This window comes from Labeo rohita, chromosome 25 (genome assembly GCF_022985175.1).
Source record: "Labeo rohita strain BAU-BD-2019 chromosome 25, IGBB_LRoh.1.0, whole genome shotgun sequence".
NCBI classification, from domain to species: domain Eukaryota; kingdom Metazoa; phylum Chordata; class Actinopteri; order Cypriniformes; family Cyprinidae; genus Labeo; species Labeo rohita.
Window position 1 is genome coordinate 7,859,386 of NC_066893.1, and position 15,326 is coordinate 7,874,711.

The window sequence follows — 15,326 nt, forward strand, 5'->3', positions numbered from 1 at the left end:
ATATAGATTCAAAATATTCATATTGACCTTCACATCAAGTTATGAGGGCTTTTCCTATGTTTTTCTTGTGTAATTCTGCCCATTATTTGTGCCACACTACTTAGATTTAAGTCAATTAAATTATTCTACAAAATTGCTCCAGTTCACTTTTTTCTGATAAATAGTTACAAAAAAACAAACACAAAAAAGCTATTATTTTCCATGAGCTTGTGCTATCCCTAGGTAGTGCTAGATGATGGTAAAAACTAAAATAAAATTCCCAAAATTGGTGGTAATGAGGCAATTTGACCAGTAATGATTAAAAAATATTAATATTAGCTCATACTTATATGGTTCCAAACTATTGTGCATCCCAACTATTCTTCTGTCAAGCACGCTGTTTTATTCTTGTAGCACTGAGAGAAAACTAGGTCATTTCTCCACAACTTGTGAATCAAAGCTCCTCTTTTTTTCAGTGGCCAACATAGTATCTAATTTGGTACTGCTGCGTTCATTTCTGGATTAGCTCCATATCATCTCAGACCTGCACTTGCACAGCTCCCCCGAAATTCTCTAACAGTACTTGTCGTCATTGTGAATTAGCTTAATCTAGCTGCGTGTCTCCTAGCGTCTCCCCTGAACGTCATCTTCATGTCGTCCGCATCGCGGGCCCGCTAGTTCCCTGCATCTGAACCCGATGGCGACAACCAGAGAGCTATTTTTAGATCCTCCCTCTTGCTTCCTCCGTTTCGCTCTCTCGATTTCACTCTCCTGTGGTGAGGGATAATGTGCTGCATATCCAGATTTAAAAAGACGCTGAATCCCTGCCTCAGTTCACACCAGCATAGTAATGACTGTTAGCGGTTAGAAAGAGCTTGACACTTACTATTCGCAATGCCTCAATCACGCATTACAAAGAGGAGGCGACTTGGTGGTAAGCAAAGAATCACTCACACAACTCTGTCACATTTCCACCCTAATGATGCGGATATCTTTCGCCGCTTTAATGGGGTATCTCAGGTCTGGGCGTTATCTCTGAAAGAGTCTCTGGAGTCAGACTATTAGAAGGCCAAGTTACTTACGCAAGAATTGTTTGCATGCCGCTTGCAAGCCAATTATCCCAGATCCGAGTTTTACCATCCTCCTTGTCAGATCGCTCCCATATAGTTGTCGTTACGTAAAAACCACAGATACGTACACCATCTGTGCATCCTCCTATAATTGACTTTTTCCGGCTCTGTCCGAATTGATAACCCCTTCCACCCCCTGTTCTGTATCATTAATTAAAATGACTTGGGTAGGTTCCTGTCGGAATAGTTTGGCCCTTACCACTCATTATGACTGTGTTCAGCTGTCCGATCCATCTGTGAGAGGGTCCATGGCTGCCCATGCGTCCAGACCTCTGACAGTATAGAGCATTGGCTGCCAGTTAAGCCAGTATTCTTTCTGCACTGTGAGGATTTGATTGACCAAGGCGTAGGTGAATGTGCTTCATGTCCTTCTGGGAACACATATTTAGAATTAATATGTGTGCAAACAGTGGACCTATTTATCTAGTATGATTTACACTACACTTATTACAGGGCACAATGTCCTCTTTGAGAAAAACCCATGTAGGGTTCAAGAGTACAGCTTGTCCATTGCTAGACATCAAGTTTAGAAATTCGTCTTCTGCTCAATCCAATTCCAATTAAACTTCCAGTGGGGTGTGACCAATTCAATTCACATTCCAAATAGTGATTTTCCAAGTTTTCATTTACCCAAAAACAATGTTTCGGTAATTAAATTTGGGTAATTGATCTCTGAATGCTATTCGTAGTGTTGTGTTCTTAGGTGATCAATTGAACCAGTCAAAAAGTAAGTTCTTCAGCATCAAACTGCGTATTTTACCCAAACAAATTGTATATAATGGTTCCATACCATCATTTTTGCTAATGATGAAGTGTAACCACACTGCTGACATATTTATTGTGTTGTAGCTTATCCACGTCGTCTGCATGAAATAGACTGTAAAAAAAGATGGATGACACAATAGAAAAGTGAATCCAAAACATCCCAGTATGGCCGCTGTCATCTTGCGTCAATGATGAAATTTGAAGCTCGAGTCTGCTCAGTAGTGATTCATTTGTAGCCCGAGTCTTAGCAGTAGTGATTCATTTGAGCCTGAGTCTGAACACTAGTGATTCGTTTGGAGCCCAAGTCTGTGCAGTAGTGATTCATTTGGAGACAGAGTCTGTGCAGTAATGAATCATTTGGACCCAGAGTCTGAGCAGTAGTGGTTCATTTGGATCTGAGTCTGAGCATTAGTGAGTCATTTGGAGTCTGAGCATTAGTGAGTCATTTGGAGTCTGAGCATTAGTGAGTCATTTGGAGCCTGAGTCTGCACTGTAGTGATTCATTTGAATCCCAAGTCTAAGCTGTAGTGATTCATTTGTAACCTGAGTCTGTAGTAGTCATTCATTTATTATTCATTTACATTCATTAATTCAGCCCGAATTTGAGCAGTAGTGGTATATTTGGATCTGAGTCTGTGTAGTAGTGATTCATTTGGAGCCCGAGTCTGCATGGTATTGATTCATTTGGACCCAGAATCTATGCAGTAGTGATTCATTTGGAGCCTAAGTCTGAGCAACCGTGGTTAATTTGGATCTGAGTCTGTGCAGTAGTGATTCATTTGGAGAATGAGTCTGTGCAGTAATGAATCATTTGGACCCAGAGTCTGAGCAGTAGTGGTTCATTTGGATCTGAGTCTGAGCATTAGTGAGTCATTTGGAGTCTGAGCATTAGTGAGTCATTTGGAGTCTGAGCATTAGTGAGTCATTTGGAGCCTGAGTCTGCACTGTAGAGATTCATTTGAATCCCAAGTCTAAGCTGTAGTGATTCATTTGTAATCTGAGTCTGTGCAGTAGACATTCATTTATAGCCCGAATTTGAGCAATAGTGGTTCATTGGAGTCTGCACGGTATTGATTCATTTGGATCCAGAATCTATGCAGTAGTGATTAATTTGGAGCCTAAGTGTGAGCAACCGTGGTTAATTTGGATCCGAGTCTGTGCAGTAGTGATTCATTTGGAGTCTGAGTCTGAGCATTAGTGAGTTATTTGGAGTCTGAGTCTGCACTGTAGTGATTCATTTGGATCCCAAGTCTGAGCTGTAGTGATTCATTTGGAACCTGAGTGTGCAGTAGTCATTCATTTGTAGCCTGAATCTGTGCAGTAGTGATCATGAGGTGGAGCCATGATATCAAAGTCAGTATCAAACTCCCGCAGTCCCCATCGCAAGCTTGCAATCATGACAACCCTTTTTATACAGCAACTACCTAAAATGATAGAAACCATCTTTGGAAAAAATGTATTTAAAATGTAATTTGTATTTGCATAGTAAGCTGGTGTCTTGTCACTCACAAAGCTAACACCTTTTAGGATAATGCTCCAAAATACATCAAAGGCCATTCAATGTGGTGTCATCTTCAGCAAATGACTTGTTTCGTAACCTTGCCATCTAGACTTTCCTCAGATGAGCAATTCGCTACTTGAGCGGGTTGATGAATTGATGCAATGAAGTTTTATCTCTAGCGTGGGAATCTCTTGATTGAGGAAATCTGTCAAAATGAATCTGGAGCCCACAGGGCTCTCATACATTTATACAGCAGCATCAGGACAGTCGTTACAGTGATTCCCATCAGAAAGTAATCCTTTTATGACACGTATGATGTGAGGCGTTTGATTGCTGCCTATGGGCATCCTGAAATTTCTGTCGTGTTTCATTTTTGACAGTAAATGGAGTAAAAGTGAAGGTCGACTGTGCTTGTTACATACTTGCCAGTTGTTTTATAGTGTGGTGAGAAACGAAGTGAGACTTTAAAAAAAGAAGTCTGTTCTGATGTATCATGTTTTGCTTTATCCAGATCAACTTATGTTACACTAAATTCAAAGACAGTCTTTTTGGAGGAACTTTCTATCACATGCTAACTGCACCATGCTAAAGCAGAACTGTGATCTCAGTGACACTTGACTTGCACTTCATATAAATATGTAGTTTGATGGTAGCATTTGGCCTAATTTGTCACCACCAATATCAACTGTACAGCTATGTGCTAAAAGCACTCAGAAGATCTTAGCAACCATGCGGCAATGGTTTTGGCATCCACCCACAGCACCGCTCCACATGGGTGGCTCTATTTTCAATTCAATTCTGTAGAGTTTCACAATACTTGAGGTGAGCCACTGAACATCTCCCAGGAACAGCCTAACAAGCACATAGCAGTTTGTAAAAATACTCAGAATATGTTAGTAAGTAATTGGCAACTTTTTGGCAACTATTCACTGTTCTGTACAAGAGATTCATTCAGTTTACGCAATTCGAACAAAATTCATTACCACCTAGAAGCTGCCCAGAACACCCTAGAAACCACATAACAATGGGGAAAAAACAAAACTTTTTAGCAACCAAATGACATTTTAGCATCCACTTACTGCTCTGTACAAGAGATTCCCCACACAAATCAAATTCAGTTCATGCAATTCAAGCAAAATTCATTATCATCTAGAAACTATTCATGACACCCCAGAAACCGCATAACGAGAAAAAAACATGCAGAACATTTTAGCAACCAAATAACATTTTGGATCCCAAATGTGAGCAGTATTCACTTGGAGCCCGCATCTGAGCAGTAGTGTTTTTTTTTTTCAAACCTGAGTCTTTGCAGTAGTGATTCATTTGAAACCCGAGTCTTAGCAGAGGTAATTAATTTGGAGCCAGAATCAGAGCTGTAATGATCCATTTAGAGTCTAAATCATTAATTATTAGCTTACCATTACCCATATTGCTCCTTTCTGGTTAATTTTGCCTGGAAGTTACTGGAAGAAGATTGATTGACAAATGATTAGTGCGAGACACACCGTTCAATTAGAAAAGGAGAGAACCTTATCTTTCTCTCTCACTCTATCCTTTTTGTTTTCAAGACCAATTAGTACGAGTAGCTACAGTGCTACAAATCTTTACATATACAAACACAACCTCAAAATGCTGCCTCATCAGGTTTTTGCCTCCTTTTAGCTGTTAACCAAAGTACAATGGGACTTTTTTCAGCTAAAGCAGTGTTGTCATGCTTAGTCATGGAGCTTGAAGACACTGTCAGAGTTTGTTTTGCATGTGTGTTTATTTGAATTTGAGCAGGAACTGGATTGCCCAGTCATGTTCTGCCATTAAAAGACAACTGGTGAATCTCTAAAGTGCTTTTCAGCTTTGTGTAAACTGAACTGAAACTTCAGAAGAAACTGTGAACTAAGATTTACTGTCAACAGGAATCAAGTGGTCCCTTTGTTAGCTTTTCGCCTGGCCCATGGAAACCACCCATAAATTCTGACAAAATGGTGCAGGGTATGTTGCATCAGCGTTTTTACTCCGCCGATCAGCCTTAAGATGGGCATAAATCCTCCCTACCCCCCTTTTGCTCTCTAGAGTGCAAACTTTTCCCAGTTGGGCTTCAGTCGTCTTGTTTTGCACACTTTTGTTTATGAATATTTAAGATTGTCCGAAGTACTGTATTGTGTTTCCCCTTAAGTAGGGTTTCTGCTTGTCAGTTGCCGATGTTTTGTGTATAAATTATCCTTGTGTATACATAGAGGCCTTTGTATATTCTTTACAGCTTATATATTTTTAAAGCTGTCTTAGTTAAGACAACAAACCATTTGTACTTCTCTTGATGCTGTGTAATTCCTGTGTTAGTTTCTTTTCGTACCCTCCAACTCTGGAGCCGGCTGGCAGCTTGCCTAGACCGACAGGAGGAACTGAGGGATGAGTAATGATGTGGTTAACAGGATAAATCCTAAGCTCTGTTCAAAACCAAGTAAGCTACCTCTCTGTTTACTGCTAACATGTTTAGCTACCATCTAAGGTGGCATCCTAACCGCCACAGAACCACATAAGTGTGCGATTTGGAATACTGCAAACATTTCTGTAATTCTTTCCAATATAGAAAAATGAATCCAAAATATCCCAGCGCCAATGACAATTTGGAGTCTGAGCAGGAGTGATTCAGTTAGAGCCCGAGTCTGCGTGGTAGTGTTTCATCTAGAACCTGAATCTGCACAGTAGTGATTCATCTGGAGCCTGAGTCTGAGCAGTAGTGATTCATTTGGAGCCCGAGTCTGTGCAGTAGTGATTCATTTGGAGCCCGAGTCTGTGCAGTAGTGATTCATTTGCAGCCCGACACGAGTCTGCGCAGTAGTGATTCATTTGCAGCCAGAGTCTGAGCAGTAGTGATTCATTTGGAGCCCAAGTCTGAAAAGTAGTGATTTATTTGGAGCCAGAGTCTGAGCAGTAGTGATTCATTTGGAGCCTGACACAAGTCTGCACAGTAGTGATTCATTTGCAGCCCAAGTCTGTGCAGTAGTGATTCATTAGGAGCCCAAGTTTGTGCAGTAGTGATTCATTTGCAGCCCGACACAAGTCTGTGCAGTAGCGATTCATTTGCAGCCAGAGTCTGAGCAGTAGTGATTCATTTGGAGCCTGAGTCTGCATGGTAGTGAACCATTTAGAGCCCGAGTATTCACGGTAGTGATTCATTTGGAGCCCAAGTCTGAGAAGTAGTGATTTATTTGGAGCCCGAGTCTGAGCAGTAGTGATTCATTTGGAGCCCGAGTCTGTGCAGTAGTGATTCATTTGGAGCCCGAGTTTGAACAGTAGTGATTCATTTGGAGCCAGAGTCTACAAGTGTGATAACTCCTAATTTTTTTAAGTGTATCATATAGCCTTCATTCTTCAGGTCAATCATATATTCATGAAAAAAATAAGGAAAGCAATAATATTGTCATAGTATCCTTTCAAATGTTCAAGTTGCCACATCCTTTGCGTTCTTTGCATGTGTACTGTATTTGCATGATTTTGTTTTATTATTTTTTTTATTTTGAATTAAAGATTATAACAATATTGGTTGATAAGTGAGATCTCTGATTTCAGGCCTTGAAAACCAAAAAAGTAGTGCTTAAATTCCTTGAAGGTCCTGGAATTTCATTTTGCAGTACGAGCCCTGTTTAATTGACCAGCTCTTGGAACATTTTTAATGTTTTTGTTGTTAATTGAACTGAACTGTAGTTTTCTGTAGTAAACTGTCTTTGTATATTTCCTTTTTTATATTCATTTCCTAGTATTTAATTTACCATTATTTCTTTTGAACAAAACAATTTCAGTCTGAGCCTGTCAAGGACTAATGGTAATGGCAGATACGTTAGTTAGTTACAAGGAAAATCATTAAAATAAAGTTCAGACTCAGGATTTTTTTCAGACTCAGGACGTTTCTTGAATACCTACTTTTGTGTTGCATATAACAACATGAGTAAATTACGATAGAGTTTGTATTTTTTAGTGAACTATCCCTTTAAAATGCTGCTGCAGAGTATGTAATGCATCTTCAAGAAGAAAAATAAACAGTTCATGTGAATCATCTTTCAAGGACGTTCTCTTGTGGTATTACAGTAGCTCTTGAGGCTTTAACTCGCTGGATTACTGTCTTCCTGTGCTGTTTGGTTTTTCTTTTACACAAGATTTCTATGATTCAGCCTGTTGTTCCGTAGAGTGACTGTCTAATGCCCTGGACGGCAGATCTGACAGATCTCGAGTGTGCTCATTCGACGTAAGTAGCATTAGTTACAGAACACTTGGAATTGGCCATCTCTGGTGGATGCACTGAACGCTTACACTTTTTAACATTCAACAAGGGAGAGAGGAGTAGATTGTACAGGAGGCAGATGGAATTTTGAATCCACTTCCTTCCACGTGATGTAATGAGCTTGTTAGGTGCGCAGGGAATGAACGCAGTGATTTGGAGTCACTGACCGAATCTGAGAGGGCTGAGTGACTTCCCAGTTGGCTGAAAGGAGCTGTTGTGCCCACAAGGACACAGGTTTGATTCCAGCGTACACCATGTACTGATGTGAAATCTCTCTTGTCTTTCATGTCAGTTGAAGCAAAGGGTTTTGTTTTGTTTTTGTTTTTTGTGTCTGTAATGGGTGAGCTTGAATCATTTTCAAGGATTTGTCTCGCTATTGGTTTGAGTTTAATCATTGCAGGCTTATAGATTAAACCATTAATTGCATTGCTTTAAAACATACAGTACATTCAATTCAAGATATAATAGTTTCATCATTTCATGCATTCCATTCAAATTTTCTCTAATTTTCAAAACCCATGTTTTATGCATATTTTATTTGGACAATTTGCACTATTTTTTTGAATTAAAATACAGTAATAATGTGAAATATTATTGCAATTTTAAATACCTTTTTTAATTGTATTATATTTTGAAACAGAATTTATTCCTGTGCTCAAAGCTAAATTTTCAGTATCATTACTCCAGTCTTCAGTGTCACATGATATTTCAGAAATCATTCTAATATGTTGATTTGCTGCAAAAGAAACATTTCCTGTTGTTATTAATGTTGAAATCAGTTGCGCTGCTTATTTTTGTGGACACTGATCTTTTTTTTTATTTTTTTTTGACAAATACAGTTGCAGTTCCGACAAATAAATTCAGAATTGTGATGTCAAATTCTGACTTTTTTAGAGTTGTGATACAAACTCACAATACTGACATTTTTTCTCAGAATTCTGAGAAGTAAAGGCACAATTCTGAGAAATAGTCGCAGTTCTAAGAAATAGTCACAATACTGACAGATAGTCGCAAAACTTTAAAATAATCGCAACTCTGATGTCTTTGTTTTCTCAGAATTGTGTGATATAAACTCTCAATTCTGACTTTTTTCCTAAGAATTCTTAGAAATAAAGCCTCAATTCTAATAAAGTCGCAGTTCTAAGAAATAAAGTTACAATTCTGATAGTCACAATTCTGAGAAATAAAATCACAATTCTGAGAAATAGTTGCAATTCTGAAAAATAATCGCAATTCTAAGAAATAAAGTCACAATATTGGCATAGTCGTAAATTCTGACATAATTTGCAATTCTGAGAAAGAGTCGCAATTCTGAAAAATAGTCACAATTCTGAGAAATAGTCGCAATTTTAAGAAAAAGTCTCAATTCTAAGAAATAAAATTACAATTCTGTGAAATAGTCACAGTTCTGAGAAATAGTCGCAATATTGACATAGTCGCCAATTCTGACATAATTTGCCATTTTGAAAAATAGTCACAATTTTGAAAAATAAAGTCACAATTCTGAGAAATAGTCGCAATTTTAATAAAAACTTTCAATTCTAAGAAATAAAGTCCTAATTCTGAGAAATAATGTCACAATTCTGAGAAATAGTCGCAGTTCTAAGAAATAAAGTCACAATGCTAAGAAATTAAGTCTCAGTTCTAAGCAATAAAATCGCAATTCTGAGAAATGGTCGCAATTCTGAGAAATAGGCACAATTCTAAGAAATAAAGTTGCAATTTTGAGAAAAAGTCTCAACAGTCGCAAATTCTGACATAATTTGCAGTTCTCAGAAATAGTCGCAATTTTGAGAAAGAGTCTCAAATTTAAGAAATAAAGTAGTAATTCTGAGAAATACTGTCACAATTCTGAGAAAAAGTCTCAATTCTAAGAAATAAAGTTGCAGTTCTAAGAAATAAATTCACAATTGCGAGTTTATATTTTGCAGTTCTTACTTTTTCTCACAATTCTTTTTTTCACAGAATTGTGGCATAAACTTGCAGTTTCGAGTCCAATTTTGAGGAGAAAAGAGACTGATGTATTCTCAGAACTGTGAGTTTATATCTCACAATTCAGAGAAAAAAGTCTATCTTTATTTATATATAATAATAGTCAGCTTATTAGTATGATCCAGTATATTAATTTCAGTGCATCCTTATTTTATTATTTATTTTCTGACTACCGTAATTTTTTTTTTGAAAAATGTATTTCAAGTTTTGCCATTTGAATGATGAACAACAAGGTTAATCGTTCAAAATTCATTCTTAACTAACTGGCTGTCCAGTTACATTGATCAAATGCAGAGCTGGACGAAGCAAAACACTTTTTGCGTAGCATTTCTAAAAGCATCTATTTTTAACCTTCATCATGCCATGCTAAATGCAAATTCATCCTCATTTGAGCACTGCTGCTAGATTCTAGTTGATTTGCCTAGTTGGCCTCATTTGTATTTGCATCGCAACAAATTAATATGGCATCTATCCCGACTAAGGTCATTCGTGTTTAGTGTAGCTTTGTCTAGCTTATGTTTTCGTACAGCACCGCTATCCCGCTGAGAGTAGCTGTGTCTTTAACAAGCCTCAGAGAGAGATGCAGGATATGTTAATAGCAGCGATCGATCCCAGCAGCTCCTCATTGCCATGCAGGGCACAGGTGAAGGGTTGAGCTTGCAGTAATTGTCCCCTAGGTCAGCAAATTTCCCACAACGCACTGCCCTCAGATTCTCTCTCCTTCCTCTCTCTGTCTCTGTTATTTCTTGCTATTAATTCCTAGCCCGTCAGTCATGTTTCATTACGCTATAATCGTCAAACAGAGCTTGTTTGGCTGATGTGCTGACATTACGAGAGGAGCGTCAGATCTTAACCTGTCCCAATAGAGACTGCAGATGTGGATGGTGAATAAAAGACCATGTGTATCATCCGGCTCTGCAAAAAGATAGTAGAGTTTTGACTAATGAGTCCCTCTTGTTGACAGACTTCAGATTAAGAGTGCTAGTCGAACCAAAACCGCTTGATCTTCAGAATTTCTTTCACGAGAGCTTTATAAAACGCAGTTGAGATTAAAGGGATCAGAGTGCGGTCGAGTTACAGCCATTTTTTTAGCCTTGGCAAGAGACCGATAACCATAGCTCTTGCTGTCAGATTGTAGTAGATCTGTTTAACTAGCTGCACGCTAACAAGACGTGTGCGGTTTGAGACGGGCCCGACGCGAAGGGAGCTCAGAGCCGTGAAGGGGACGAGACCTGAGTTATTATCTGCGAGGTCAAAGGCAGCAGACAGATGGACTGAGACTTGATCTCTCAGCTCGTGAAGATGTGACACGGGGACGTCATTCATCCTTCCTCTATCACCTTGAGGTCAGGAGGCAATCGTTCGGGCTTCACACAGAAGGCCATCAACGTTTACATTTGTTAGAAAAACCTCCTCCGTTTAAACATCCAAAGCTCCTCGTTCTGGCATACTGTATCTGTGAATTTGCAGACATACTGTACGCCGACTCTTGCATGATGAAGATTACTGTTTTTAAATGTCTTATTGGTATTTGGATCATTTAATCTTGGAAAGTCTGAATTATAGTCAGAATCGATTCATATTTGAGGCATTAATGTTTTATGGTCATTTATTAATATGTTAAATATTGCTGTTTATTACTGTGGATTTTACATAGTGTTATTGTCATTCTTTAAAATTAATTAAATGAAGTAATTCAAATAAAAATTAAAGAAAATTAAAGAATAAATATTAGATGACAACTGAGTTATATCAATTCATGCATTCCATTTTTATGTCTTGTTTGCATAACATATAAGGATGTACAATATGTGTATATATATTTATTATTTATTTAAACATTTATTTGATCACAAATACAGTAAAAGCAGTAGTACTTTGAAATATTATCAATTACTCAGTTTCTCCTTTACGGTTGTATTAAATGTGATGTTTACTTTCTTTAAAATCCTTCTGTTAAAACTATAGCAAATAAAAAATAACAATTTATGAATTGCAACTGACTGAAATAAGTTTGAATTGAAAAAATATATATTAGAAAGCACATAACAAAAGTACTAAACTTAAACCAAAATAAAAATTAAAAACTGAAAATAAAAAAAAAAGCTAATTTTAAATTAAGTGCTACATTAGTACATAAATAATACTGTAAGTATATAAATAACACAGGTTTTTATAGATGGGAATATAAATTAAATAATTGTGATGTTAGAAATAAGTTTAAGTTGAAGTACTAAATTTACCAAAACTAAAACTTAAATAAAATAAAGCTGAATATAAATATTTAGAAAATAATCATAATAATTGAAATTAGCAAAAGCACTTTTAATTGTAAAAGTAACAGTAATTTTATATATGGGAATATAATTAAAATATTTATAGTGTTAGAAACGAAGTTTAAGTTGAAGTGCTAAAATTTCCAAAACTAAAACTTGCAATAAAATAATATTTAAAAAAAAAAAAAAACCCTAATTGAAATTGGCAAAAGCACATAACAAAAAATTAATTGCTTTAATACAATATAAATAATACTGTAAGTATAAAAGTAACGGTCATGAAGTGCTATAGTAGAATATAAATAATACTGTCATTATATAAGTAACACTGATTTTATATGGAAATATAAATAAAATATGTAGAGTTTTACAGAAATTGGTAAAAGAGCGTAATAAAATGACTAAACCAAAATTAAAATAAAAACTAAAAATATAAAAATAAAAGCTAATTCAAAATTAACTGCTATAACAGAATATAAATAATACTGTAAGTATATAAATAACATTTATTTATTATATGAGGATATAAATAAATTATTTGTAATGTTATAAAATATAGAAATGGAGAAAAAAAAGTTAGAAATTGGTAAAAAAAAAAAAAAATTGAAAAATTAAAAAAAAACTTACAGAAAATGGTAAAAGCGCATAAAATTAGTAAGTATAGTTTTAGTACAAAAAAAAAACAGATTTTGTATATTGGAATATAAATAAAATATTAATTTCCTTTCTAAATACTGAAAATATAAAAATTAAGTATAAAAAGCTAATTCAAAATTAGCTGGTATAACAGTATCTAAATAATATTGTAAGTATATAAGTAACACTGATTTAATATGTGAATATAAATCAAATATTTGTAATAATAGAAATTTAATGTACTAAAATTACCAAAACTTAAATAAAATAAAGCTGAATGGAAGTGTTTTTTTTAACTAATAGAAATTGACAAAAGCACATAAACATTAATTGCTTTTATAGAATAAAAAATGATTGTAATATTGTAAGTAATTAAAAAAAAAGTAAATAAAGTAATAAAATATTTTTAATGTTAGAAATTGGCAAAAGCACATTAATAATTACTAAACCTAAACCAAAATTAAAATGAGCTAAAATGAAGTGCTGTAATGGTATGCAAGTAATACTGTAAGTATGTAACACTGGTTTTATATGGGAATATAATTAAAATATTTGTAATGTTAGAATGTTTTTTCCCTTTCTTAATTTCTTCTGCAACTTTGATTTATATAATTTTATTATTATTTTTATTTAATTTTTTTGACATTTTCAGTCTAATTACATGAGAAGTTTTTAACTTTATTATTATTTATTTTATTATTATTATTGCTTGTTTTAATGTTTTGTCTTAATATTGCTTATTTCTGGCTTTCTGCCCCTCCCAAAACATACAGTAAATAAATACTTGTAAATCAAGGTTGAGATTTTTCTCAACTCTTACATGTGGTCTTGATCACAATGACAGATTTTGTCTTTGGTGAAATGAAGAATCTTACAGTTTGTGAGAAGAAAGTGAAGAATTGCTGTTAACAGATGAGTATGTGTGTGGTGGATATCCTGCCAGGTGCTGTCTCCGGTCCTGACACGGCTGACATTCCTCATCCTTCATGGATTTCCTCACTTGAGGTCTTGCCATGGACATGATTGAGTGGGTGGTACGGTTTTTCGAGCTACAACCCACAATCCTTCATACTCACAATTTAAATCCTCCACTGCTGTTTATTCTGTAGTAACAGCCATTATAGCTTTGATTAGATTGCCACAGTTTCTCCCAGTGATCTTATGATCTATAGGAGCGCAGTTGGCGCGGTGTGTTGATGCTGTGACTGTGTGAATCTGCTATTCGCAACAACTGCATTGCAGAAGCCATAGAGAAATAACTGAATAAATCAGTGTTTGAGTACCTCAGGTGGCTTCACTGGATGTCAGCGGAGACGTCTTCTCTTCAAGCCTAGCATGAGGTTGCAGCACCTTTGTTGTTTCCTCGTCTGTTGCATAACGTGTAGGAAGATCATTTACACTCTGTGGAGGATTTCCGAACGCTTTTACGGATGTTAAGACTGAGATGTTTCTGAATGTGTTCATTTTAATGAATGCATCTGCATCCTTTAGGCCGCGTGGGAATGTAACCAATTAAACTTGTTGATGGTAATCTAACGATTTGCGTGTTTCTCTATTAATCTCTTTCTTTCTGTTTTCTTTCTCTCAATGCAGAGTGCAGCAATGGAGGAGACAGTAATATGGGAACAGCACACTGTAACTCTACACAGGGTGAGAATTTAATCATCTCTGTTCATTCAGGGAATATTGTCTTGTTTTACTTGTTACTTTTACTTGTTTTAAAGGCCTTATGAAATCAAAACTTTAAGGCAAGTAACAAGTCATGATTGCAACTTGGATGTAAACTATGATCTTTGGCTAAAATACCTCAAAACAGGAAAGAAACCACTCTTTATGCATAGGGTCTTTATGCACAATTAGAAGAAAAAAACCTGGAAAACGACAAAGAACAATTAGACATCATTGTAATTGAATTATGACAAATTTTGCTTCTCAGGTAAATTAGGAATAGGAATTTTTTATTTGTTATACACATCAAAGTTTATTTATATAGCTACGGCTGACCAATGTGCTTTACATAGCATTAAAAGACATAACACAGATAAAACAGAGGGAAGAATAGTAATAAATTAAATAGTAATAATAAAAGAAAGGTTCAACTTGAAGAAATTGTTACAGAAATATAATTCTGTACAGAAGAATATACGTTTTGATGATGATGATAATTGTAGTAGTAGTAGTAATAATAAGAATATTAATAATAATAATGTTAAATCATTTTTAAAGAATAGTCTTTTAAACAATTTTTCTTCCATGTTTTAATTTTAACAGTAAACAATTTTGAAACATTTTGTTTGCCAAAATAAATTTGTTTTATTTCATTTGATTATAAATTAAATTAATGATTTATGCCTTCTTTTAATTCATGTATTTTATGTTAAACTTTAAAATAAATTATTGAAACTGCATTTCCTATTTTTCCCATTTTCCTGTTATAATATATGATGATTAAAACTGGCATTTTGTTTGCCAAAATGTTTAATTTCATTTGATTTTAAATTAAATTAATGTTTTATACCTTCATTTGATTATTTGGGGAAAAAATCACAGGACCCTAAAAATGTATTTTTGTTAGATATTTAATAGATTGTTATTGAATTATGTAAGTGTTATGATTTCCATTAATTTAGACATGCTTTTTGATTACTAAAATTTCATTTAACCATTAAAATGGAGTTGGGATAAGTTACAATGGAAAAAAAAAATGGTGTGTTTTCTTTATAAACGCTTAATAAGTTGTTAAAATTACATTTCCTATTGCTTCTTGGACT

At 35.2% G+C, this 15,326-nt stretch overlaps 1 protein-coding gene across 6 annotated transcripts in view; it reads left to right on the top strand.

Moving 5' to 3' along the window:
* The window catches only part of tjp1b (tight junction protein 1b), a 170,232-nt gene that overhangs the window by 108,534 nt on the left and 46,372 nt on the right, over positions 1–15,326 (top strand). For all 6 annotated transcript variants that reach the window (XM_051100262.1, XM_051100263.1, XM_051100264.1 and 3 more), the window contains one exon: positions 14,149–14,205. In XM_051100262.1, the coding sequence (XP_050956219.1) occupies positions 14,149–14,205 (57 nt within the window). The remainder of the gene's footprint in view (positions 1–14,148; positions 14,206–15,326) is intronic.